We start from the raw sequence: 26,844 nt of genomic DNA, 5'->3' as shown, positions 1-26,844 counted from the left end.
TAGAAATATTGGTGGGTATGGAAAGTACCTAAAGTCTCAAGGCCAAAAGACAAGACCAAGACCCTCCACCCATCCCAGTGAGGCTTTTCTCTGCTCCATCCCATAAGTCTAAATCTAGTAAACAATGGGGCAAGGTGGAGGTGGAGATTTGATTATTTTAAAGATGCATATACCTGTTTACAAAACAGTCCAAACCTTCAGTATAGATAAGAGGCTCCCCAAATATAGCAGCCATTTAAAAATACTGTTACGTATAAAGACTGTAATCAGTATTCACAAACCCTGGTGAAACCAACAGATAATACCATATCTTCCTAAGCATCAGTTTTCTAACCTAGCATTAGGTTGTATAAATGGAAAAACACAATAAATTACATGACATCGAAGAAAGAACTAGAAGAAATGTTTGGGAAATTTAATAGAAATCATAAAATATGTAGTTTTCTGCTGAAAATGTTACTTAAAATATTCAAATAATGTTAAAGTAGAATATTCTCACTTTTTGGCTGGGGCTGTTTTCTGTAAATTCCACATTTTTAATGTGTGATCCTCTGATGCTGTTATCAAAACAGGCTCAATGGGATGGAAAGCAAGGGCTCGGATGCCATCAAAGTGACTTCTCAATGTAAACTTAGGGTTCCATGTCTTCCTCAATGCATCTTTATTGTTTGCTATCTATTAAAGAAACAAAACAAAGATATCTACACACTTAGTTAAGGATAGGGGAAAAAACTTGCATTTCAACATTAATTCTTGCTGATTTGTCAATAAACGATCACTTTGCAATTTTTAAAACAATATAATTTTTATATGTAAATAACCAAACCACGAAGCAAAATTAGCAATAACCCAACACTAGTTTTCTTTGAAGAAATATGAAAGGTGTATTACAAAAACAATTAACATAATTCAATATAAAAAGTGAATCAAATTATATAAAATAGATCTTACTAGGATGATAAATAATACCAAGTAATTCAACACAAATTATAGTATATAAGTATAATTTTGGGTAAGAGTTGAAAAACTAAGTTATCTTTAAACCTGCTAACATTTTAAAATATCATACTTTTGAGATTTTAAATACTTTCTAATAGCTAAATTTTCTTCATCAAACTGGAGGCAAAGTTTATAAACTGGAAACATAAAATGTTGAAAATCGAAGAGATAACACAAAGAATGCGTTCTAGTGGTAAAACACACATGTTCTTTCCCTCCATGGTAACTCAATCTCAAAAATGAAAAAAAAAAAAAGCACTATTTTTTCATTCCAATTACATAACAGAAAAGCTAAAGAGGTAGATTATATTTGATTTTACACTAGCACCACAGGGTATGAATTCTTCACACTCCAAGGCTAGCAATCAGACTAAGTTTAAATAAGGGTAGCAAAAGTACAATCATGTGCCACATAAATACATTTTGGTCAACAATGGACCACATATATGATGCTGGTCCCATAAAATTATAATGAAGCTGAAAAATTCCTATAGTAACATCATAGCTGTTTTAATGTTGTAGCACAATACATTACTCACATGTTTGTGGTGATGCTGGTATAAACAAACCTATTTGTGCTGCCAGTGGTATTAAAGTCTAGCACATAAAATTATGTACAGAACACAATACTGGATAATGATAATAAACTGCTGTTACTGGTTTATGTTATTTATTATAATTTTTATTCTACAGTATATTCCTTCTACTTATTTTTTAAAAGTTAACTGTAAAACAGCTTTAGACAGATTAGAAGGCACTGTTATCACAAAAGATGACAGCTCCATGACTGTGACTGCCCCTGAACACCTTCTAGTGGGACAAGATGTGGAGGCAGAAGAGAGTGATACTGATGATCCTGACCCTGTATAAGCCTAGGTTAATATGCGTATGTGTATTCATTCTTAAAAAAAAGTTAAAAAGTAAAACATTAAAAATTTTTAAAATAGGAAAAAGCTTATAGAGTAAGGATATAAAGGAAGAGAATATTTTTCTACAGCTATACAATGTGTTTGTGTTTTAAGCTGTGTCAAAATGTTTTTAAAAATTCAGTTTATAAAGTAAAGATTATAGTAAGCAAAGTCTAATTTATTACTGAAGAAAATTTTTTATATATAATTTAGCGCAGCTTAGGTGTACAGTGTTTACAAAGTCAATGGTAATGTACAGTAATATCCTAGACCTTCACATTCACTCATCACTCACTCACTGACTCATTCAGAGCAACTTTCAGTCCTGCAAGCTCCATTCGTGATAAGTGTCCTATACAGGTGTACCATTTTAAAATCTTTTACACTGTATTTTTACTGCACCTTTTCTATGTTTAGACATGTTTAGATACTTACCATTGTGTTACAGTTGCCTACAGTACAGTAACATGCTGTATAGATTTGTAAAGCCTATACCATTTAGGCTTGTAAGTACACTCTATGATGTTTGCACAACAATGAAATCACCTAATGAACCCATTTCTCAGAATGTATCCCTATCATTAAGCAATGTATGACTGTATTGGTTAAAGACTGGAGAAATACTACTTATTTACAAAAGACAAAAATACACCAATACTAACAACAGCTGTTATTTTGGGCATTATTCATTATTTTGACCATTACTGAAAATACTTTATATGCATTAACTCACTTAGTCCTCAAAATACCTCTATGAAGAAGGAATTAACAGTATCTCTACTTTACAGACTAGACACATCAGGAAAAGAGAAGTTAAGTGACTTGCTCAAAGAACCCTGCTAGTAAGTAGAGGGGCCTGGATTCAAACCCAAGCAGTCTGAATTTAGAAGTTACCCTCAATAAAACATCTGCAGAAAAAAAAATGGATAGAACATGTCAAATTAGGATAATAAGAGAACATAAAATACATCATCCAAGGAACTACTGTAACTACTGGGGCTGGTTATTCTGGAAGAAGAAAAGCTGAGTTGAATCATGTCTGCTCTTTTTAAGCACCTGAAAGGCTTTCATGTGAAAGAGCAATCAAATTCCTTCTGAACGTCTTAATGTGGTAGGCAGCCACTAACATGGCCCCAATCAGCCCCACTTCCTTATAGGTAAACCTTATATAGTTTCCTCCCCCATTATGGGGTTGGTCTCTTCACCAATAGAATATAGCAGAAGTGATAACAAGTTGTAACATCTTCCATCTTGGGTATTCTTGCTCTCTCTCTTTTCACATGCACTCACACTGGGGGAAGCCAGCTGCCATGCTGAAAAGCCCATGGAGAGACCTATGTGGTAAGGAACTAAAGTCTCCACCAATAGACAGCAAAGAACCAAGGCCTCTCAACAACCACAGGAAGAGCTTGAAAGCAGATCCACCCTACAAGTCAAGTCTTCAGGTGATACTGCAGCTCTGGCCAACATCTTGATTGCAACTACATTGGAGACCCTAAGACAGAATCACCTGGCTAAACTGCTTCTGTATTCCTGACCCACAGAAACTATGAAGATAATAAATGTTTTTTGTTTTAAGCCGCTAAATTTTGGCATAATTTGTTACATAGCCATAGGTTACTGGTATTATTATGAAACCAGGAACTACTTTTGGAAACCGAGCGACAGACCTAACACCAAGTTTTCTAACAATTAAAAGCTATGAAAAAAGAATGAGCTTTATCTGGAGAGAGGACTAAGTTCCATTACATACTGGATAAACTCTTTGTGGGGATAGAATAGAGGGAACAAAAGTATCTAATGGGAACTTCTGCTTCTAGCCATGACAAATCAGGAAATTTGGACCACCTCTGCACTACGGACAAGTAGAAAAGCAGAATTAAACATTAAAAAAACAGAGAAAAAATACTGAAGAAAAACCAGGCCAAAATCCAGAGAACAGAGGCCTAAAAGGTGAGCCCAATATTTGGACTGTTTTCCCCTAGATGCTGTTTACTGATTCCAGAGGGGATGGCTGAGAAGCCGAGCAGTTTTTCTGACAGATTTGAAGTGTCATGGGGATACAAACTGATGAACCTGCCACGACAGTGGGGCTCAGTAAGTCACTTTGCTTTGGGTTATGATTTCAAAGGGTGGCATCCTACACATAAGGGTAAACTAGAAAAAGCCAAGCTTGCAGGGACTGTAAAAATTTAAAATGGAATAAAGCGATCCCAGATCCCAGAGGCAGTGGCTGCATACATCTGAGAAAAGCAATTTAAATTATAGCATTTGGTCTGAAGTTATTTCTACAGACAACTTTTCAAACAACAGTTTCTTGAAAATAAAAATAATCATGTACATAAGGATGTAAGACAATATAACTGAAAATGAGCAGAAACAACACATAACAGTAAAAGAACTACAGACTTTCCAATTCAACTTTAAAATAATCATGCTTTAGCTGGGCGTACTGGTGAACATCTGTAGTCCCAGCTACTCAAGAGGCTGAGATGGGAGGAGAGCCTGAGCCCAGAAGGCAGAAGTTGCAGTGAGTCAAGATTATGCCATTGCACACCAGCCTGGGTAAGAGAGTAAGATTCTGTCTCAAAAAATTAATAATAATAATAATGTTGATTGTGTTCAAGGAGATAAAAAGACAAGATTGAAAATTTTGGAAGAAATCTGTAAACAATCTAAAAAAAAGAATTCGGCCAGGCACGGTGGCTCACACCTGTAATCCCAGCACTTTGGGAGGCTGAGGTGGGTGGATGATGAGGTCAGGAGATTGAGACCATCCTGACCAACACGGTGAAACCCTGTCTCTACTAAGAATACAAAAATTAGCTGGGCATGGTGGCATGTGCCTGTAATCTCAGCTACCCGGGAGGCTGAGGCAGGAGAATTGCTTGAACCCGGGAGGCAGAGGTTGCAGTGAGCCGAGATTACGCCACTGCACTCCAGCCTGGAGACAAAGCGAGACTCCGCCTCAAAAAAAAAAAAAAAAAAATTCAAGAAGCAAAAACCAGCCAGATGCTGTGGCTCACACCTATAATCCCAGCACTCTGGGAGGCCGAGGCGGGTGGATCACAAGGTCAGGAGATCAAGACCATCCTGGCTAACACGGTGAAAACCCCATCTCTACTAAAAATACACACACAAAAAAAATTAGCTGGGCGTGGTGGTGGGCACCTGCAGTCCCAGCTACACGGAAGGCTGAGGCAGGAGAAGGGCGTGAATTCAGGAGGCGGAGCTTGCAGTCAGCTAAGATCGCGCCACTGCACTACAGCCTGGGCGACAAAGCAAAACTTCGTCTCAAAAAAAAAAAAAAAAGCAAAAACTGTAAGACCTCAATAGACGGGCTTAACTACTGACTACAGATTACTGAAGAGACAATTAGTGAACTGAATCATAAAAAAAATAAAGAAAGGGAATAGGAGACAGAGGTCACAGGAAGAAGAGGAAGAAGGTATAACACACATATAACTATGTTCCAAAAAGAGAAGAGAAAGAGGGAGGTACAAGAGTGGTACTCGAAGAGAAATGGCTGAGAACTTCACAAAAGTGATGAAAATATATCAAGCCATAAAGACTTAAGAACTTCAAGAAACTTAAATAAAAAGGAAAACAAACCTTGGCTAAAAAAAAAGACACAGATAATAATAGTGAAAAAAATCAGACTACCATTAAATGACCAACAACAGAAATGATAGTTGACCTTAGCAGAAAACATAAAAACAAAGACAGTAAAATACTATGTTTAGAGTAAAAAAAAAAAACAACATCTCTGCCAACTAGAATTCAATATGCAATAACAGTTGACCCACTCAGGCTAAACAAAGATATTTCAGAAAACAAGACACAGAGAGAACTGGATACCAACAGACCTTCACTAAAGAGAAATACTAAATGTTCTCAGGTGAAAAGAAAGTGATCCCAGATGGACAGTCAGACATGCAGAAAATAATTTTAAAAAGCAAAATGTGTAAAGGATAATGTAAAATGTAAAATAAATAATCCTAACTGAATATAGAGTGTACAAAACAATAATTTTCTTTTAGAAGATAAACATATTCAGAAATGTGTAACAAGAATGACATATAAGTAGGGTGGGAATTAAGAATTAAAAGCATTATAAGGTCTTTGCATAGAAAATTTTGATAAAGATGTATGTGATACTCTCTAGGGTACCCACTGAAGAGTAGCAAAAGAGCATAGAAATTCCAAGTAGTAGAAAGGTGGAAGGTTGAATAAAAAATAATCTACCCCAGCCAGGCACGATGGCTCATGCCTGTAATCCCAGCACTCTGTGAGGCTGAGGTGGGCAGATTGCTTGAGCCCAGTAGTTCAAGACCAGCCTGGGCAGTATAGCAAGATCCCGTCTATACAAAAAATTAAAAAGCCAGGCATGGTGGTGCACACCTATGGTCCCAGCTACTTGGGAGGCTGAGGTGGGAGGATGGCTTAAGCCTAGAAGGTCAAGGCTACAGTGAGCTGTGATCACACTACTGCATTCCATCCTGGGCAGCAGAGTGAGACTCTGCCTCAAAAACAAAACAAAACAAAAAAAAGATTGAATGCTCCAATTAAAAGACAAAGGTTATCAAAAATTACCAAAAAAAAGCAAAAATCAACTTAACAGTGTTTTAAAAAGACAAATGTGAAATATAAGGCAACAAAAACATTGGAAATAGAAATGATTTTTTTTTTTTTTTTTTGAGAGGGAGTCTCGCTCTATCGCCCAGGCTGGAGTGCGGTGGCGCAATCTCGGCTCACTGCAAACTCTGCCTCCCGGGTTCACGCCATTCTCCTGCCTCAGCCTTATGAGTAGCTGGGACTACAGGCGCCCACCACAATGCCCGGCTAATTTTTTTGTATTTTTAGTAGAGACAGAGTTTCACTGTGTTAGCCAGGATGGTCTCGATCTCTTGACCTCGTGATCCACCCGCCTCGGCCTCCCAAAGTGCTGGGATTACAGGCGTGAGCCACCGCGCCTGGCTTACAAATGATTTTTTAAAAATCTTTATCAGGTCAGGCATGGTGGTTCACACCTGTAATCCCAGCATTTTGGGGGAGGCTGAGGCAGGTGAACTGCTTGAGCTTAGGAGTTTGAGACCAGTCTGAGCAATATGGCGAACGCCTGTCTCTACCAAAAATAAAGGAAAGTACCTGGGTGTGATGGTGCGTGCCTATGGTCCCAGCTACTTGGGAGGCTGAGATGGGAGGATCATTTGAGCCCGGTGGGGCGGAGGGTGCAGTGAGCTGAGATCAAGCCACTGCACTCCAGCCTGGGTGACCGAGTGAGACCCTGCCTTAAAAAAAAAAAAAAAAATTTTTTTTTGTAAATCTATATCATATTTGTGGAGAATGGAGTGCAAGGAGTCCATTTAGATTAGATGGTTATTGTAGTAGCTCTGGCTAAGAAAAAAATGGACCAGGATAGAAAATGAAAAGTAGTATATGGATTTCAACTGTTTTTGGAGGTAGAACCCAAAAGACTTACTAATGGGCTTAGGAAAGAGGTTGGGAGTTTTTTTATCTGTATGAAGAGGAGTGGGTGGTAAGCATTATTCTTTGGAGTGCTTCTTTACCATACCTATGGTTTACTTAGGCATCCATCCTACATCCCCTGCATGGTGCATGTGCTGCAAGAGATACATTGTGTTTTCCAACAGAGATCATAAACTATCAAATTGAGAGGAATTTAATGAAATAAGGCAGGTTATAAATACTTCACCTATGACATAAGCAACTATTTTTCTAATAAATTATTTATTGTGATGAGCAATTATAAACATATATATATTTTTTTGAGGTGGAGTCTTGCTCTGTCGCCCAGGCTGGAGTACAGTGGTGAGATTTTGGCTCACTGCAAGCTCCGCCTCCCGGGTTCACGCCATTCTCCTGCCTCAGCCTCCCGAGTAGCTGGGACTACAGGCGCCTGCCACCACGCCTGGCTAATTTTTTTGTATTTTTAATAGACACGGGTTTTCACCGTGTGAGCCAGGATGGTCCCGATCTCCTGACCTCGTGATCCACCCGCCTTGGCCTCCCAAAGTGCTGGGATTACAGGCATAAGCCACTGTGCCCAGCCCTATAAACACATTTATAAAACAATTATGTTTGGAATTAAGTAAATGTATGCCCAAAGGTACAAAGATTTCAATTTTGGTCCAAATATCTGATGGGTCAGCCTTAACATCTGGAAAGCACACTGTATACATCCATGCCTACTAATAATTAAAATCTCTTCTCAACAGGATATTGACTAGTGTACTAAAGAAGCAAGGCAAATATTGTTTAGGTAGGCATGAATTACAACTAATTGCTGGTGCCCTAAAAAAGAAAACAAAATCCAAATTTGGTAATGGAAAAAGGAATTCTTTCCCCTATCAAAAACCAATAAACAAATCATACTAAATTATGGATTTAGGTAAAGCCCAAAATTTTAATCTCTAGGTTATGGAAAAATGTTAGTTTTTCTTTACGTATCTTTCAAAGTTTGCAGTGAAAACTGAACCAAGTTCTACACTTGTAAAGAAGTTTTACCATTGCCTTCATTTTCTATAAAATCAACTTTTTATTTTATTTTACTTTTTTGAGATGGAGTCTCACTCTGTTGCACAGGCTGGAGTGCAGTGGTGCGACGTTGGCTCACTGCAACCTCTGCCTCCTGGGCTCAAGCAATTCTCCTGCCTTAGCCTCCCGAGTAGCTGGGATTATAGGCACCTGCCGCCATGCCTGGCTAATTTTTCGTATTTTCTGTGAGACAGCGTTTCTCAATGTTGGCCAGGCTGGTTTTGAACTCCTGACCTCAAGTGATCCGCCCACCTCGGCCTCCCAAAGTGCTGGATATTACAGGTGTGAGCCACCGCACCCAGCCCAAGTTTTTGTTTTTAAAAACCAAGTAAACACATCAAAAACAAACTACTACTTACATCATAAGTTAGTGAGTCTGCTTCATTGGCCACCGTAAGGCCTGCTAGTTCTCCAAGTCCCAGTTCACTTTCAAGGGCTTCATCTGCCCCCATGATGAATGACTTTCCAGAAGAAGGAGGAAATGTCAATGCTTCCACTGAAGAGGGAAGACAAAGGAAACATTTAAAAATCTCTCAGGAGCCAACATTTAGTCTCATTTGCTTGCATCAAATTTCTTATAAGTGCACGTATATACTTAATTGTTTTTAAATACTTTTAAACACAATAAAATTCAGTGAGCAGAAAATCCTAAATAATTTATTGCTTTTTCCATATCTTAACCACAGGTAAAGGCATCAACTAATTACAAAAGTAAAACATGAAACAAATCTAAGAATCCACTGTCCTTTCCTTTTCACTATATAGAAAAATAATGACTATAGGAAAGTAAGTTTTCCTCATTTGATATTTCATGTTAATTACCTAAACAATTTCTATTAATTACTAAATATATGTACAAGTGCTGGTCTCATTCAAAATGTAATTCATTAATTTTATAACCTAGAAGAATATAGAAAATTTCAAATGAAAATGGGTCAAACTCTTAAATGTGCCTATTTATGTGACAAAATCTATATGTGGCGTTATAAGTCAGGATTACCTATGCTGGGCAGAAGAGGGGTAGTGATTAAAGAAAGGAAGCAACAACAGGACTTCCAGGGCCCTGGTAATGTTCTACTTGTTGACCTAACGGGTGGTGACGTGGGAGGGTAATAATTCTATCTTGATGACAATTCACTGAGCTGTACCCTTATGATATCAGCACTCTTCTGTAGGTATATTATAGTTCATCTAAAAATTTTTTTTATTTTTTATTTCTTTTTTTTAATGTTTTTTTTCTGAGACAGAGTCTCGTTCTGTCACCCAGGCTGGAGTGCAGTGGTGACATCTTGGCTCACTGCAACCTCCACCTCCTGGGTTCAAGAAATTCTCCTGCCTCAGCCTCCCGAGTAGCTGGGATTACAGGCGCGTGCCACCACATCTGGTTAGTTTTTGTATTTTTAGTAGAGACAGGGTTTCACCATGTTGGCCAGGCTGGTCGTGAACTCCTGACCTCAAGTGATCCACCTGCTTTGGCCTCCCAAAGTGCTGGGATTACAGGCATGAGCCACTGCACCCGGTAAAGAAAATTTTTTATTTATTTATCTGGTTTTTTGTTTTTTAGATGGAGTCATGCTCTATGGCCCAGGCTGGAGTGCACTGGCATGATCTCAGCTTACTGCAACCTCCGCCTCCTGGGTTCAAGCAATTCTCCTGCCTCAGCCTCCCAAGTAGCTGGGATTACAGGCGCCTGCCACCATGCCTGGCTAATTTTTGTATTTTTAGTAGAGACGGGGTTTCCCCATGTTGACCAGGCTGATCTCAAATTCTGATCTCAGGTGATCCACCCGCCTTGGCCTCCCAAAGTGCTGGGGATACAGGCGTGAGCCACCGCGCCCAGCGAGAAAATTTTTTAAAGTGTCCATTTGAACACTTTCATTAGCTGTGAACTGTGCTTCAAAGATGTCAGTTTTACTTTGTGAATAACCTGAAATATCCTATTTTGTAACATTTTGAACATAACAATCCAATTCCTTCAACAACCATCATAGAAAAATCAGTTAAAAGCAAAATGTCTAATTAAAATAATGATTTTATTTAATTTGGTCAATAACAAAATGTCACTCTTTATAAATGCAATTTGTTCTGACAAACGTCAGAGATAGTCTTTGAGTAGTTTCCTAGAGGTGGTTACATATGACAAACATTTGTGAGTCAATAAGATGAATTTAGTAGTTCAAACCCTAGCTGCTAAAGGGGTAAATTAATTTTCTTAAAAGAAACAAGTCAACTGTATTGACTAGTGCATGTACAAGACATTTTTCAGTTTTATATTCAATCATGTCTAATAATAAATACTCATTGAATAAATGAAAGAATTGGCCAGGCTCGGAGGCTCATGCCTGTAATCTTAGTGTTTTGGGATACCAAGGTGAGAGGATCCTTTGGGGCCAGGTGTCTGAGACCAGCCTGGGCGACAGGGCAAGACCCCTATCTCTTAAAAAAAAAAAAAAAATCTGAGACAGGGGTCTCACTCTGTCACCCAGGCTGGAGTGCAGTGGTGTGATCTCAGCTCACTGCAACGTACACCTCCCAGGTTCAAGCAAATTCTCCTGTCTCAGCCTCCCAAGTAGCTGAGATTACAGGCACCTGCCACCATGCCTGGCTAATTTTTGTATTTTCAGTTGAGATGGGGTTTTGCCACGTTGGCCAGGCTGGTCTCAAACTCCTGACCTCAAGCGATCTCCCTGCCTTGGCCTCCCAAAGTGTTGGGATTACAGGCGTGAGCCATCATGCCCGGCCTCTACAAAATTTTTTTTAACAATTAACCAAGCACGGTGGTGCATGCCTCTAGTCCTAGCTAACTGGAAGGCTTGAGGCAGGAGGATCTCTTGAGCCCAGGAGTTTGAGGCTACAGTGAGCTATGACTGTACCACTGCACTCCAACCTAGGCAACAGAGCAAGACCATGTCTTTAAAAAAAATTTAAAAATACTTACTTGCTTTTAAAAACAGTAGTGACAAACTCTTAAAATCCTCATCAGAACAAAATAGAGCATAAATTAAGACATTATCAAACTACCATACAATACAGTAGCAAAAATAAACATAGGTTTTACCCAAAATACCATATATCATCCAAGAAGTTCAAACAACTCTAAACATTTACTAATGAAGAATAGGAATTGTTTAAGTTACAACAGCAATTTTCAGGTCAAAAATATCAGTTGAATGACTCATGTGAGACTATGATGGTAGGTCTTCAGCCAGGTGTTTTTTGTTTGATTTGTTCCCATTTCTAACATTTCCAGATAACTTTGTTCAGGTGTAAAAGACTAAGATTCCTAGGATAGACCATATACATTATGTAAGCTAATTCCAACTACTGCTCTACAAATGGCCAAGTAAAACCTGAAAACAAAGCAGGTAACAACTCTTTCCTTATATACCAGTGGACAGCCAGGACACTCCAGGACTGAAGAGGCAGAGCAATAATAAGCATCACTGTTACCGATTGTTCCTAAGGAGCCTTAGAACTTAAGATTATAGGTCACATTTCCATCTGGCAACTAAACCTTCCTAGCCCTAATCAGCTTTTACCAAAAAACAAAACAAAACAAAACCCTGTGCCTTTTAAGTGTGACACTGCCTTCTGATTTTTTTTTTTTTTTTTTTTTTTAAGACAGAATCTCACTCTGTCACCCAGACTGGAGTGCAGTGGTGTGGTGTCAGCTCACTGCAACCTCCACCTCCTGGGTTCAAGTGACTCTCCTGCCTCAGCCTCCCAAGTAGCTGGGACTACAGGCATACGCCACCATGTCCAGCTAATTTTTGTATTTTTATTTGAGACAGGGTTTTGCCATGTTGGCCAGGCTGGTCTTGAATTTCTGGCCTCAAGTGATCTGCCCACCTCAGCCTCCCAAAGTGCTGGGATTACAGGCGTGAGCAACTAAACTGCACCTGGCCCTGCCTTCTGAATTATTAAAATAAAAATAAAGTAACAAAATTATAGAGCACGCACAGCATATGAACATTCTTTCTGAAAGTGGACTGAAGACCAAGAAGTATCAGTTATAGACAATTAAATATACAATCTATCTCTTAAATGTTTTTTCTATTTCCAAAAAACCTGCACTGAGGGGGAAGGCTTAGGACCACTGCTGCAGATAGTAAGTTAAACAAACATTCAATGCTTGAGTTTTAAAGTTCCTCACTATGTTTTTTATCAAGGACATCTTCTGTGGCTTACAGAATGCTTTTGTACATCTGTCATTTAGTAAATAGTATATATCCTACCTCTATTAATAGAATTCTGTATAATTCATGTATGGCCTGAGATGAAATCTGATAAACTTTTTGAATTATGAGAATAAGAGAAAAACTAACTTTTCTCCTTATCTAGACCTGATTTTGGGATAAATGCAACTGATCAGAAGTCTCATACCTATAATGTCAACAGAATGCATCTCCTAGTGATCAACATACCTACTAAGGACCATGACCTCACATCTATAATTCAAAAGACATCAAATAAATTTTACATCTACAGTGTGATGTGTTGATTCTTTGTATGGGTAATAAATTCCAAGTGCTATAATTGACTCTAACAAATGATTAACCATGTACTGGTCAAAAATTTCACTGAAGAAGTATTCCAATCGTGAAAATCTATATACATCTAAATCATATCAGTTTATGTCTCTCTAAAATGTAATTTATTTAAAAAAACAAGAAAAAACATATGATTATGCTGTGGCTTTTTCTCAGGCTGTGTTAATCAATAAATACTAATTTGAAGAGACAATGCAAATATAGTATTTAAATTCAGGATTGATTTTTTAAATAAGTATTTAAAAATATACATTAATCATAATTACTTTTATGTCATGCTGAATTTTCAGCTAATATAAATATTTGATTGTTTTAAGAGACAGGGTCTCAGTATGTCACCCAGGCTGGAGTGCAGTAGCTATTCACTGACTCAATCACCACGCACTACAGTCTCAAACTCCTGAACTGCGGCTGAGCGCAGTGGTTCATGCCTGTAATCCCAGTACTTTGGGAGGCCGACGCAGTTGGATCACTTGAGCCCAGGAGTTTGAGATAAGCCTGAACAACATGGCAAAACCATGTCTCTACAAAAAGCATACAAAAAGTTATCTGGGCATGGTGGCATGTGCCTATAGTCCTAGCTACTCAGGAGGCTGAGGTGGAAGTATCACCTGAGCCTGAGAGGTCAAGGTTGTGGTGAGCTGTGATTGAGCCACTGCACTCTAACCTGAGTGACAGAGTGACAGCCTGTCTCCAAAAACAAACAAACAAAAAACAAAACAAACCTCCTGGGCTCAAGTGTCCTCCCACCTCAGCCTCCCAAGGAACCACCAGGCTCAGCTTAAATATGTACTTTAAAATCAATTTCCACATACAAGCATTTTACACATTTATAAACAGATAAATCAGACCTTGTGTCTAAAAGAAAGAACTGTATTTATATACCATAAGATTACACTGCAAAAGACTAAAAATAACCTAAATATTCAAAAGGAAAAGTTTCATATCAAGTCTACAATATACAATCTTAAAATTATCATTATGAAAATCATTTGTATAATTTTAAGAACACAAAATAGAATTATTATACATGATGTAGAATAATGCATATTTTTATATAGGTATATTCTATACCTGTATAAAAAGTATATACATGTGAGGCCAGGCATGGTGGCTCATGCCTGTAATCCCAGCACTTTGGGAGCCCAAGATGGGCAGATCACTTGAGGTCAGGAATTCGAGGCCAGCCTGGCCAACATGGCAAAACCCCATCTCTACTAAAAATACAAAAAAATTAGCTAGGCTTGGTGGCAGGTGCCTGTAATCTCAGCTACTCAGGAGGCTAAGGCAAGAGAATCACTTGAACCTGGGAGGTGGAGGTTGTAGTGAGCCAAGGTCATGCCACTGCACTCCAGCCTGGGCGATAGAGCGAGACTCCATCTCAAAAAACAAAAAAAAAAGTATATACATGTGAACCAAGACTGAAAGGGAACAAGTTAAAATAGCAGAATATGTGACTAGACTTTTAGGTGACTTTATCCCCTTTTTCAATTATCATTAATAAATTGCTTAAATACTTATATGAGTTTCAAAGTAAACATTTACTACCAATCTACAGACTGTTAATTTTTCCAATGTTGGAGTGGTATATATAGGGCCATGGGCATCAGTGGAGCCAGCGGATATTTTAAACCAGAATTTAGAGTTGGTTTTTAAGTGTATGCACCTTCTCAAGTCTTGAAGATTGAAGTTGGAATCAAACTCCCTTGAATGTAAGGAAGCTTGCATTTGGGGAAAACTATGCAGATCAAACATCTGCAGAATAAAGTTCTCTCTGATAGGAGAGGCCTTTCTAATGAAAGAATTTAAAGATATACATCCAAGTGCATTTTGTGCTCCAGAGTATCTTAAATACTTACCTTCATCTGCCCTATTAATTTCATGTTCAGGAAGCCTGGAGCTGCTGGGTCTGGAAGGTGAACCCACAGATGGCTGCAATGAAGGAAGCTCATCAACATCTCTCAAATTAGCAAGCATATCTTGTAGTTTTGACCTATTGGGCCCTAGCCAAAAAAAGGGGGGGTGGGAGGAGACAAAAAAGAGAAAAGACAATTATCCAACTGCATCAAAATGGTATTGTAAGCCTTATTTTCCATCTGTCAATATTTACCTTTAAAAATATTCTACTAGATTAATAAGAATTATTTTCAAGTTTTCAAATTACTGTAAAAGTTTATTTCTTGAAAAGAATTATACTTTTTAAATTAAGCAAATGGGATATCACTATTTACATAAAAAAGAATGCTCGTGTCCAGTTAGACCAAGAAAAATAACATTCTTTAACCACTGAATATTGCTCTAAATGCAGCCAGATACGGATTGTGAGCCTACTGTGCACTGAATTAAACAGTAACATCCCTGTTTGTTTAAATTAAGTTGCATTAATTGCCTTACATCCTGAAGCTATGGTACCCGAGGTGAAGTCTCATGCCCTACCGATTACTTACCTAAACTTTGATTCTTCATTCTCCCACATCCCTGTTTTGACTGTTTTATATAGGATAGAGGCTGAAACAGATCTTCAGTAGTTTTTCCTGTTATAAGTTTAATTAAGAATGGGAAAATCTTACCCAAAGTCTGTTACGGTTTGTTCCTATACCAGCAAAGAATACAACTATTTTTAAGCAATTTTAACTAATGCCTAGAAATGTATTTCAAGATGGTATGATTGGAGTACAGGATTTGACTGGAAATATCTCTACTAGACCACATTGAAAAGACTCAAACTTTTCCAATGAGTACCAGTTCAATTAAAAAAAAAAATTTATGGTTGTTTATAAGTCAATGCTTTATATATCAATTCAAAGCATGGCTTCAGTTCTATTTTTATCCTAAGTCTTTACTTGTTCCTAGATTGCTATTTTATCAAGATAACATGAACTGAAGACATTAAACAAAATGTGCTGAAATGTGTAGTCCCTCTCTCTTCAATGAAAGATGTTAAAATTTCTCCCTTACAGTGTCATTTTTCTTCACCATACTAAAAAAAACCATGTGCTAGATGTCTGAACACATTTTAATCCCCCGATTTAAGAAATCCAATTGCTTCTATTAGTAGGAATATTGTTCCAGTCAAATGGTGCAGTTTCAGTTAAATTCCAACTACAGCAATGCCTTGATATTTGACAAGAACTGAATAATCAATGGAAAAGTAGATGGATTGTGCCTAAGTCCTGGTTACCTTTCCAACTAAAGGATCTTTTATATTTCAAGACATTCATTTTTGTAGCATAATGACCTAAAGAAATATATCAATATTAAGTTAATCTGGAAATTATTTCTCACATATGACATTCAAATTTTCCTCAAAATTTCAGTTTAACTGTTTTTTTGTCACGACTCTCAAAAGCCAAGACAAATCATCTCCCTATGCTTGTTAAGATTAAATTGTCTAACAGTAAGTATATTGGGCGAAAAGGTATGAAATGTGCTTATGTTTTAATATTAATCTTTCTCATTCTGATTTAATCTATATTGAGATAGCATTACAACATCATCTCTCATTATGTAATGGTTTAACATCAATAACAGACACTGACTTTTTATCAAATCAAGCTAAACGCTTGTAATTTCTAAAATATTTTAAATAAAGGTTTAAATGCTTTTAAGTAATAAAGTTTAAAAGAATGTCCTAACAGGAATGACTGGTCTTTAATAAGCTTTAGCATCACTACAGAGAGAGAAAAAGAAAAAGCATACCTTTCCAGTCTTTCGCAACTTTAAAATACATTTCTCGCTAAGTTAGCTTTTAATCTCACTTTATACTACCTTAACATCTCAAATAATCAAATTCCTATTACCATAAAAGGGAGGCCCATATTGTCAATGAGGGTAGAAACACAAGGAGGTAATTTAGCCTTGTTCCCCTAAGAAGATGATTTAAGACTGTTTTCAGGAATGGTTTGCAAGGTTTTGTATTTCCATTTTACATTCTTAACTAGATCCATTGCTAAACAATTTGCATAATGAAATAATTAAACATATATGATTCACAGGGCTAGAAATTTCCTTTTGGATTTTGTTTTTGATGTGGCACATATTAAAAAGGAAAAAAGGTCATTGGTAATAATGTTATAAATAAAATTGGCCAAAAATGTTTAAATAGAAAATAAATATTTTTAGAAGTTATATATTTGACTCTGTGCCCTGTATAGCATATAGTGGTATGAGCAAATGAATTGCATGTTATGAACACATAGAATATTCAGGGGTAGAAATTAACTTTCTGTCACCAATGTCTAAAATTATAAGCAATAATTTTGGTGGATTGCCAGAGGGTCACACTAAATGAGTTATAAATTGTCACTGAAAAAGAAAAACATTGTTATAATTAAGCACAGGTACTTTTAAAAATCAAATTATCACTGTGTTTGAATACATAGCCCAACACTCATGAGGCTCTGGATTTATTATTGGGATATAGTATACATGATTCCATAAGTACATGTGGGTTGTTTTCTTTTAAGTTCATAATTAAATAGCTAATCATTTAATTTCAACCCCTGAGAGCAGGTGAAAAGGAAAGAGGTCAGGAGCAGAAATGAAAAAGAGTAAGTAGTTTTAGGAAAACATTGAAAAAAAAACTGGGGGATGTAAAGAGGCAAGATTTATGATTTACAGATACAATGTTTTCCACTTACTCTTCACCCCCTTTTTCCCCTTTCTCTCCTTTTTGTATTGTTCCTTGAGTTTGGTAATTACTCCCTGGTCCACATTCCAGGCTTCAGGCATGAGACACTGGTCTTCCTTTTCTAAACAGAGTGAAACAAATGAAACAGCCTTTTTCAATAAAATATTGAACACTCTGAGTCAGTATGTCTGAATGACATAACAACCACTTTCTTTATAGTATCACTAACTTAAAAAAAGTCAGTTTATTCATTTTATACATATAAGTCACACAAAAAAATATAATCACTAAGAAGAAATGATCAGTGCAATTTCCTAGAATCAGTTTCTCTTGAAAGACACACACACACACAAACACACACACACACACACACACGGAAGATTTTAGTGATTTTTAGTAAATTAAGCCCAAACACTTTACAATCAAGAACTTCTTGGCCAGGTGGGGTGGCTCACGCCTATAATTCCAGCACTTTAGGAGGCTGAGGCGGGTGGATCACATGAGGTCAGGAGTTCAAGACCAGCCTGACCAACAGGTGAAACCCCATTTCTAGTAAAATAAATAAATAAATAAATACAAAATTAGCCGGGCATGGTACCTCATGCCTGTAATCCCAGCTACTTGGGAGGCTGAAGCAGGAGACTCGCCTGAACCCAGGAGGCGGAGGTTGCAATGAGCCGAGATTGTGCCATTGCACTCCCGCCTGGGCAACAAGAGCAAAACTCTGTCTCAAAAAAAAAAAAAAACAACAAAAAACAGAACTTCTCGTTTTCAGAATTCCTCTAGGACTAACACAAAAAGACTTTGTATTAATTTATGTGATGAGAGAAAATTATTATTTAGGGATTGTACAAAATAAACGCCAACGATCTTTTAAAGAATTTTATATTTTTGCCATGTGTTCATTAATAAGTGATAATTTTTATTTTACAGGCTTAATACATAGCATTTGTTAAAATTTATTAATCAACCTTCATTTAAAATTTACATCTTAAATGATGTTTATAAATTCTTAAAACAGGAAACTGAGTTTCTAGTAGTAAAGAAAATCAATAATCAATTGTCACTATTTCAAGAGAAGAAAATTTAAAGACTATGTTATGTATTTATATTTACTATAAAACAATGTAAATACTATATAATGCTATGTAAATGTTAACTCAGAATGCTAGCTTAAACCCAAGACTGATACATCCAACTGTTCATTCTACATTTCCATTAGGAAGTCTAACAGATACCTCCAAGCAAACATACAAAACCAAACACCCAACCTCTCTCCCCATCCAATCTGTTCCATCCAAAGGGTTCCCCACCTTATTTGATGACAATTCCATACGTGCACTTGTTAAGAGCAAAACCCATTCTTTCCCACTCCACATTAAATATATCAGGGAAAACTATTTTCTCTACCTTCACAAATATTCAGAATCTGGCTTCTCAGCACATCTACTACTACTCTGATCACTATGATCTCTTGCTAGGATTACTGCAATAATTGTTCTCCCTTCCCCAAGTCTATTGTCAACACTGGTTTCCCTGTGTAGCCAGAGATGGTTTAAAATAAAAGATCGTGTCACCCTTCTTGCTCAAATCCCTCCCATGGCTCCCCATCTCACCACTGGTCTACATGGCCCAACATGATCTGGTCATTTCTTACTACATTCTCCCTAGAATCACTCTGCTCTAGCCACTCTGGCTCCCTTAAATTTCTCAGGCATGCCAGGGATGCTGCTACCATCTTAAGGCATTTGCGCTGGCTTTCTTCTTCCTGAACACTTCTTCCCCAGATGGCCAATTCCCTCATCACGTCTTTTACTCAGTTGTAACCTTCTCAATGGGGCTTATCGTGGCCACTATATTTTATGGGTTTTTAATTTATGTGTGTGTGTGTGTGTGTGTGTGTGTGTGTGTGTGCACGTGCATTTATTTACTTATCCATTTATTTTTGAGGCAGAATCTCATTCTATCAAACCAGCTGGGGTGCACTGTCACAATCTCAACTCACTGCAGCCTTGACCTCCTGGGCTGAAGCGATCCTCCCACCTCTGCGCCGCAAGTAGCTGGGACAACAGGTGTGTACCACCATGCCCGGCTAATTTTTAAAAAATTTTTTGTAGAGATGAGGTCTCACTATGTTGCCCAGGCTGGTCTCAAACTCCTGGGCTCAAGCAATCTTCCCACCTCAGCCTCCCAAAGTGCTGGGATCACAGGCATGAGCCACTGCACCCAGCTAACCACTCTATTTTGAATTGTAACCTGCCTTCTCTACCCCACACTGACACCAGCTCTCTCTATCTCCCTTACTCTGTACTTTTTCTACTTTCCATAGCATTTATCACCTTCTGACATACTATATCCTCTTAGTTGAATGTAAGCACCAGAAGAATGAGGATCTTCACCTAGAAAACCCAGCAAATAGAAAGCACTTGATCAATATTTGTTGAATGAATGATCCGAGTAAACCAAAGTGAATCATAATAAACAGAAATCTGTTTTTAATAATTTGAGTTTCAATCCAGTTTAGAAAACTGTTTCCTGGGCCTCTGAATATAATACTATTAAAAATCATTTTAAACAACATTTTTATATACTTAACTATAATCTATCAATAGGAGAAACATTCTTTATTTTCCCAGAAAGACATAACAATTAAAAATGTTAATTTTCATCAATCAGGTCTTAATAATAAATTAAACTACATGGCTTTTGGGTCCCCAGAATGTCTTCAGGTTTTTGAAGTTAAAATGTAGCCTTATAATCTTACTAGACTCATAAAAACAATAGCAATCATGGAAGATGTATGGTAAAATCTTTTTGCTTGCCAGAATCTAACCAGATTCTCAACCTAAGCATATTCCTCTTTTTTTTTTGGGGGGGGGGGTGGGGGAGTAGAGTAGAAGAGAGATGGAGAGAACCCTTAAAATGGCTTAAATGTTCACTCAATTAGACAAGATTTGCAATCTAGTTTTGTTAATTTGTTAAAAGTGAACCCTTTGAATCTGAATTATAAAATCCTAAAACATACAGGTCAAACTACTGGTAAAGAAACCTCCAGGAAACCGAAAGATTCCATTTACTCATGCTCACTAACAGAACTATCCAGCACACTACTAAAGAAGGAGACAACTCAGTTGTGAGAACAGTCAAGCATGTGACTCATATAATAGGCTAGGTAAAATGTACACACATGTATCATATAATACACTGAGCTATGACTCATACGTTAAAGTAAAGGAAGTTACACAAGGAACAGTGCAGCTGTCCTCGGAGAAAAACCAATCTCCGGCACCCTTACAATATGATTCACAATTAAAATGACCAACTATATCTATGCAGATGTGTGATTCCTCAGAGAAAGACCTCAGTGTGGCACAGTAGATGCAGCTATGTTGGTGGACTTGCCTAAAATATAAGTAACTTGATACACAAGCTCAGTAGGGAATAAGACAGAATAAAGGCCTGTTTCACTTTAACATCTCCTTGGTTTCCAGACTTGTTTTCTTGAAAGAAAAGCGAGTCACTAGGTACCCACTGTATTCTTCAATGACTAAATAAGTATCTTTTATTTACTACAAAAAAAGGAAAAGAAGTGCCACTGGTACCATGACACAGTCCCTGAAGGTAATGGCAAATTAACATGGTTTAAGCAAAAGTAAAGGCATATGAAAATTTTACTGTGTGCTATGGTTATAAAGTTACTATTGTCAATATTATCACTGCACCAGAAAACTTTTTTTTTTTTTTTTTTTTGAGACAGAGTCTCGCTCTGTCGCCCAGACTGGAGTGCAATGGCGTCATCTTGGCTCACTGCAACCTCTGCCTCCCAGGTTCAAGTGATTCTCCTACCTCAGCCTCCCGAGTAGCTGGGATTTCAGGCACCCGCCCCAATGCCCAGCTAATTTTCATATTTTTAGTGGAGATGGGGTTTCACCAGGTTGGCCAGGCTAGTCTCAAACTCCTGACCTCAGGTGATCCACCCGCCTTGGCCTCCCAAAGTGCTGGGATTACAGGCGTGAGCCACTGCACCTGGCCCAGAAAACTATTTTTTAATGATTCTTGGGCAAATGAACCTACCAATCATTCTAGAAAGTAATTTTCAACTGAACACTAAGGGCAAGAAGAAGTCAGCTGGACTTAGAAGTATAATCAGTTTCTTCCTCTCATAGGAAGCTCCAACATAAAAGCAAAATAATACACTACAGGTGACTATCCCTTACCCAAAATGCTTGGGACTAGAAGTATTTCGGATTTCAAATTATTTTGGATTTTGGAATATTTGTACTATACTGGTTCAGCACCCCCCAATCCAAAAATCCAAAACCCAAAATGCTCCAATACGTATTTTCTTTAAATATCATGTCAGTGCTCAAAAAGTTTCAGAATTTGGAGCATTTCAGATTTCGAATTTCACATCAGGGATAGACAGACAGCCTTACTTAAGTAACTTACTTTAACACCTCAACAAGAAGAGTCATTAAAAGATTCAACAAATGGGACAGGCCTGGTGGCTCATACCTGTAATCCCAGCGCTTTGGGAGGCCAAGGCAGGCAGATCATTTGAGGTCAGGAGTTCAAGACCAGCCTGACCAACATGGTGAAACCCTGTCTCTACCAAAATACAAAAAATAGCCGGGCGTGGTGGCAGGCGCCTGTAATCCCAGCTACTCTGGAGGCTGAGGCAGGGGAACTGCTTGAATCCAGAAGGCGGAGATTTCAGTGAGCCAAGATTGCACCACTGCACTCTAGCCTGGGCAACAGAGTGAGACTCTGTCAAAAAAAAAAAAAAAAAAAAAAAGATTCAACAAATGCCCTTATTATAATGGTTTCTGATAAGTAAGGTGGGGTTGAAGTCTACTTTGAATGCAAGGCAGAAAAATTAGCAACATAACATAATATCTCTTGTAGACCTTGTGCCACTGGGATTGTTCAATATTTACAGAGGAAGAACATTTCCTTGAGGTAAGCACAAATTAGTTTTATTGTAAAATGTTTCAGATGGAAAAAAAGTTTACAAAAAATCTATTTTTGTCTGTTAAAAACATTAGGAAACCTTTTCCTTGAACTTATCTAGGAGAGTTTTCTTATCAGTCACTACATATAATGACCAAGCAATCATGAAGGAGAAAAAAGTTCAACAGAATTTTTAAATGAATGAGAGAAGGAAAAGGTATCTTACTTTTTTTCATTTTGGCTTTAGAACTCTTTTATTTTTCCTTCAGAGAAGAAATATACCAAAAAAATAGGGATTTAATTAGTATTTCTAATGTGTGTAACTAAAAATGTAAAAAAAGTTCTTCATTTTAAGTAAAACACACCAAGTAACATTTAGACAGAATTAATACCTGTGTTCCAGTCTTACAGGCTGTGTTCTAGTTCTTGAAGGTATATTAGAATCTGTATTTATCCTAAGTAAATTAACATAGAAACAGAAAACCAAATACTACATGTTCTCACTTATAACTGGGAGCTAAATAGTAGGTACTTAGGGACATAAAGATGGCAACAAAGACACCTGGGACTACTAGAGGCAGGAGGCAGGGAGGGCAGTAAGGGCTGAAAAACCAACTGATGAGTAAGGGTACTATGCTCAGTACATGGGTGACAGTATCATTTATACCCTCAACTGCATCATCACGCAATATACCCAAGTAACAAACCTGCAAATGTACTCCCAAAACTGAAAGTTGAAAAAGAAAAAAACAAACAAAAAACAAAAAAAACACTATTTATAAATAGGGTAATCTGTATAATTTGGGACATGTATCTTTTTTATTGAGAAGAACACTCAATATTGAAAAGATAACAATTAGCTGCAAATTATTTACATATATATGAAACTAAAATCTAATCTTCAGTTATTCACACAACATGAAGAAATAATTTTAAAATTCATATGGAGAATTCAAGTTCAAACATCATGAAAGGCTGGACCCAAACCAACAGATCCCTATCCTCTTCTGGGAAGAACATAATATAAAACCTAACTTTAAAAAAGTAAATACAAGGCTGGGAGCAGTGGCTCATGCTTGATATCCCAGCACCTTGGAAGGCCGAGGCGGGCAGATCACCTGATGTCAGGAATTCGAGACCAGCCTGGCCAACATGGTGAAACCCTGTTACTACTAAAAATACAAAAATTAGCCAGGCCTGGTGGCGCACACCTGTAGTCCCAGCTACTCAGGAGGCTGAGGCATGAGAACTGCTGGAACCCGGGAACTGGAAGTTGCAGTGAGCCAGGATCACGCCACTGCACTCAAGCCTGGGTGACAGAGTGAGACTCGGTATCAAAAAGCCACTGCACTCCAGCCCGGGTGACAGAGTGAGACTCGGTATGAAAAAAAAAAAGTAAATATACTGCTGAGCTAGAAAGAAAAACAATGAAAACTTTCAGGTGCCAGTAATAAAGCATAAACATAGCAGATCCTGCTGCTGCAACTCAGTCCTGGCTATAAGCCTTAATGCCTGTATAAAAAGTCAATATACAACTCTAAGTAAGATTTCTTTATATATGTTACAGACAATTAAAAATGTAATTTCAGTATGGCACTGCTTTCAATAGCAAAAAAAAACCCTAAGAGTACTTTTAACGATTTATGCACAACATTTTTACAGGAAAAATTAAATGACCTTTTTTTATGAGATGGATTTTCCCCAAAATACTTGTTTTAACTCTTATTAGATGTTTAAAATATTTGATTTTTTAGAACATTTTGAGAAGAAAAATTCTATGCCTTTTACGAACTGTCAAATCTTAAACTACGATAAATGACTGACTACAATTTTTAAACTCATACTTCTTTTTGCATGGAAGATGTCAGCAATGAGATCTCCAAAAATCCTCTAACTAAAGTCTCATAATCAATTTCCACAAAAATCTAGATTTGCAAGTTCCACTGTCTAAACAGAAAACAGAGAATATTCTATATAGTAATTCAAATTCTTTTCATACTGTATTGTTGTTGTTCTTTTTTCTTTTTAAATGAGGTAGTTATACAATGTTCCTTAAACTTACACACACATTCACCCTGGATAAAGGGTGCTAGTAGTAATAAGTTCACAGAATGCTCAATATTTCAACATTATAGTTAAGATGTTGCCCTCCTGGTAAAATATTAATTTCTTTTATTTACTTAACATCTCTGGTTGGATCCAGTATGCTTCCTTACCCCAGTCTGTTCCATCACCTGCACTTCTAGATTCATTGTCTCCTTCCTCTGATGTAACCAAGAAGTCAAACTCCTTTAGAGCTTCTTTTGTATCTCGATCTTCACCGCTGTCAGGCAATGCTTTTTTCCTAACAATCTAATGAAAAAACATGCTAAATTAAATAAAGGAGACAGTTTCCCTTTACCACTGAATAAGAAAATTCAATTATTTTCTTCAGAAAGTATACCTTTGTTGTGTTAAATAACTGTACTACCTAACTCAGTGAAAATCACATAGTTTTAAAAAAGATGTACATTATAAATTTTAAAGCAGTAATTTAAACTTTGCTCAACGGTATTATGGCTTGTTTTAAGTAAACTAACGGAACCACATACTGAAATATAAGACATGTACTGAAACGACAGATATATGATTTACAAGGTTCCCATAATTATTTCTACTGTCCTAACCTTGCATCAGTTTTCTCTAGTAGCTCTCCATGTATTTATTTTTTTCCCTAAAATGTTGATCTTTCAGAGTGCATCTAACTTAGATTTAACAACAAATTGGTAAAGGCTGCTATGGTTCATTTCTCTATATTTAGAAATAACTCTGGAATCACAAATCCAATTGAAGGGCTAAAACTTAAGCTGAATACATGCAGGGACAATTTTTGTGATCTACATGCCTAAGCTCTTTATGAACTGTCTCCATCTCAGTCACCTTTACCAACATGGGCCTAAAGAAATTAGGATGCTAGGTTTGCATTTTCTTTGAATAAAATTTCAATATCTCAGTTTCTCTAGACTTCAGCTTCCTCACTTCATGCAAAACAGAAATAACATGATAGGATCAAATGTTATCGCTGGGCTATTGTGAGTGGCTTAAAATTATAAAAGTTTTACAGACAGACCAATAGGATAGACTAGAGAGTTGAGAAGTAGACCCCAAAGATGACAAACACGTGACTTGTATGGCCCTGTTCCCATGCTGTTAATTGGTATCATTCATCAATCACAGCATTCTTCTTCAAAAACAAGATACAGCCTCAGAAATCCTTCTCAGTACAGCACTCCAAGAAGCCACTACCAACAGAACAAAGGTGGCATCATAAACAACTCCTATCTAGCGTTAACTGTCCTGGTACATATAAAAACTGTATAGGAGTGGCCAGGTGCGGTGGCTCATGCCTGTAATCCTAATCCCAGCACTTTGGGAGGCCGAGGTGGGTGGATCAAGAGGTCAGGAGATCGAGACCATCCTGGCTAACACGGTGAAACCCCGTCTCTACTAAAAAGACAAAAAAATTAGCCAGGCATGGTGGCAGGCACCTGTAGCCCCAGCTACTCAGGAGGCTGAGGCAGAAGAATGGCGTGAACCTGGGAGGCGGAGCTTGCAGTGAGCCAAGATCGCGCCACTGCACTCCAGCCTGGGCAACAGAGCAAGACTCTGTCTTAAAAAAAAAAAAAAAAAAAAAACACAATTGGATAGGAGAAATCAAAGGATTATTTAATGATGCTAGAATAATTTGTTTAACTATTTGGGATATTTTCCTAAAATCAAGAAATACTTCTATGCTTACAGCACCTCCCAATCTACCATCTAGCAAATCTATTAGACAAACAAAAAACGCAAGATCAGTGTGGCAGACTGGGAACAGAAAACCCGTGCTGAATGTGTATTCTTTTATAAATACAAACCATATTCTAATAATCTATTCTAATTTTCCCTAGGTAGCCAGACTAAGGTAGAAAGGTGTATCTGGGCCAGGTACGGTGGCTCACGCCTGTAATCCCAGCACTTTGGGAGGCCGAGATGGGTGGATCACGAGGTCAGGAGGTGGAGACCATCCTGCCTAACATGGTAAAAACCCTGTCTCTACTAAAAATACAAAAAAAAAAAAAAAAAAAATTAGCCAGGCATGGTGGTGGGCACCTGTAGTCCCAGCTACTCAGGAGGCTGAGGCAGGAGAATGGCGTGAACCCAGGAGGCGGAGCTTGCAGTGAGCTGAGATCACGCCACTGCGTCCCAGCCTGGGTGACAGTGCGAGACT

The 26,844-nt window shown here is 37.6% G+C and overlaps 1 protein-coding gene across 5 annotated transcripts in view; it reads right to left on the bottom strand.

Annotated features, from left to right (window-relative positions):
• STRN (striatin) overlaps nucleotides 1-26,844 on the bottom strand; it is a 119,570-nt gene that overhangs the window by 22,131 nt on the left and 70,595 nt on the right. For 3 of the 5 annotated variants that reach the window (XM_016948352.4, XM_016948353.4, XM_016948355.4), the window contains 6 exons: nucleotides 24,812-24,947; nucleotides 17,656-17,766; nucleotides 15,463-15,549; nucleotides 14,875-15,018; nucleotides 8,825-8,961; nucleotides 500-675 (listed from right to left, as the gene is read on the bottom strand). In XM_016948352.4, coding sequence (XP_016803841.1) covers nucleotides 500-675; nucleotides 8,825-8,961; nucleotides 14,875-15,018; nucleotides 15,463-15,549; nucleotides 17,656-17,766; nucleotides 24,812-24,947 — 791 coding nt within the window. The remainder of the gene's footprint in view (nucleotides 1-499; nucleotides 676-8,824; nucleotides 8,962-14,874; nucleotides 15,019-15,462; nucleotides 15,550-17,655; nucleotides 17,767-24,811; nucleotides 24,948-26,844) is intronic. The other 2 variants (XM_525732.8, XM_016948354.4) reach the window with 2 other exon arrangements.

This window comes from Pan troglodytes, chromosome 12 (assembly GCF_028858775.2).
Source record: "Pan troglodytes isolate AG18354 chromosome 12, NHGRI_mPanTro3-v2.0_pri, whole genome shotgun sequence".
In the NCBI taxonomy this organism is placed as follows: Eukaryota; Metazoa; Chordata; class Mammalia; order Primates; family Hominidae; genus Pan; species Pan troglodytes.
Note: the sequence above shows the minus strand (reverse complement) of the source record. Positions and strands in the feature narration are given on the sequence as shown.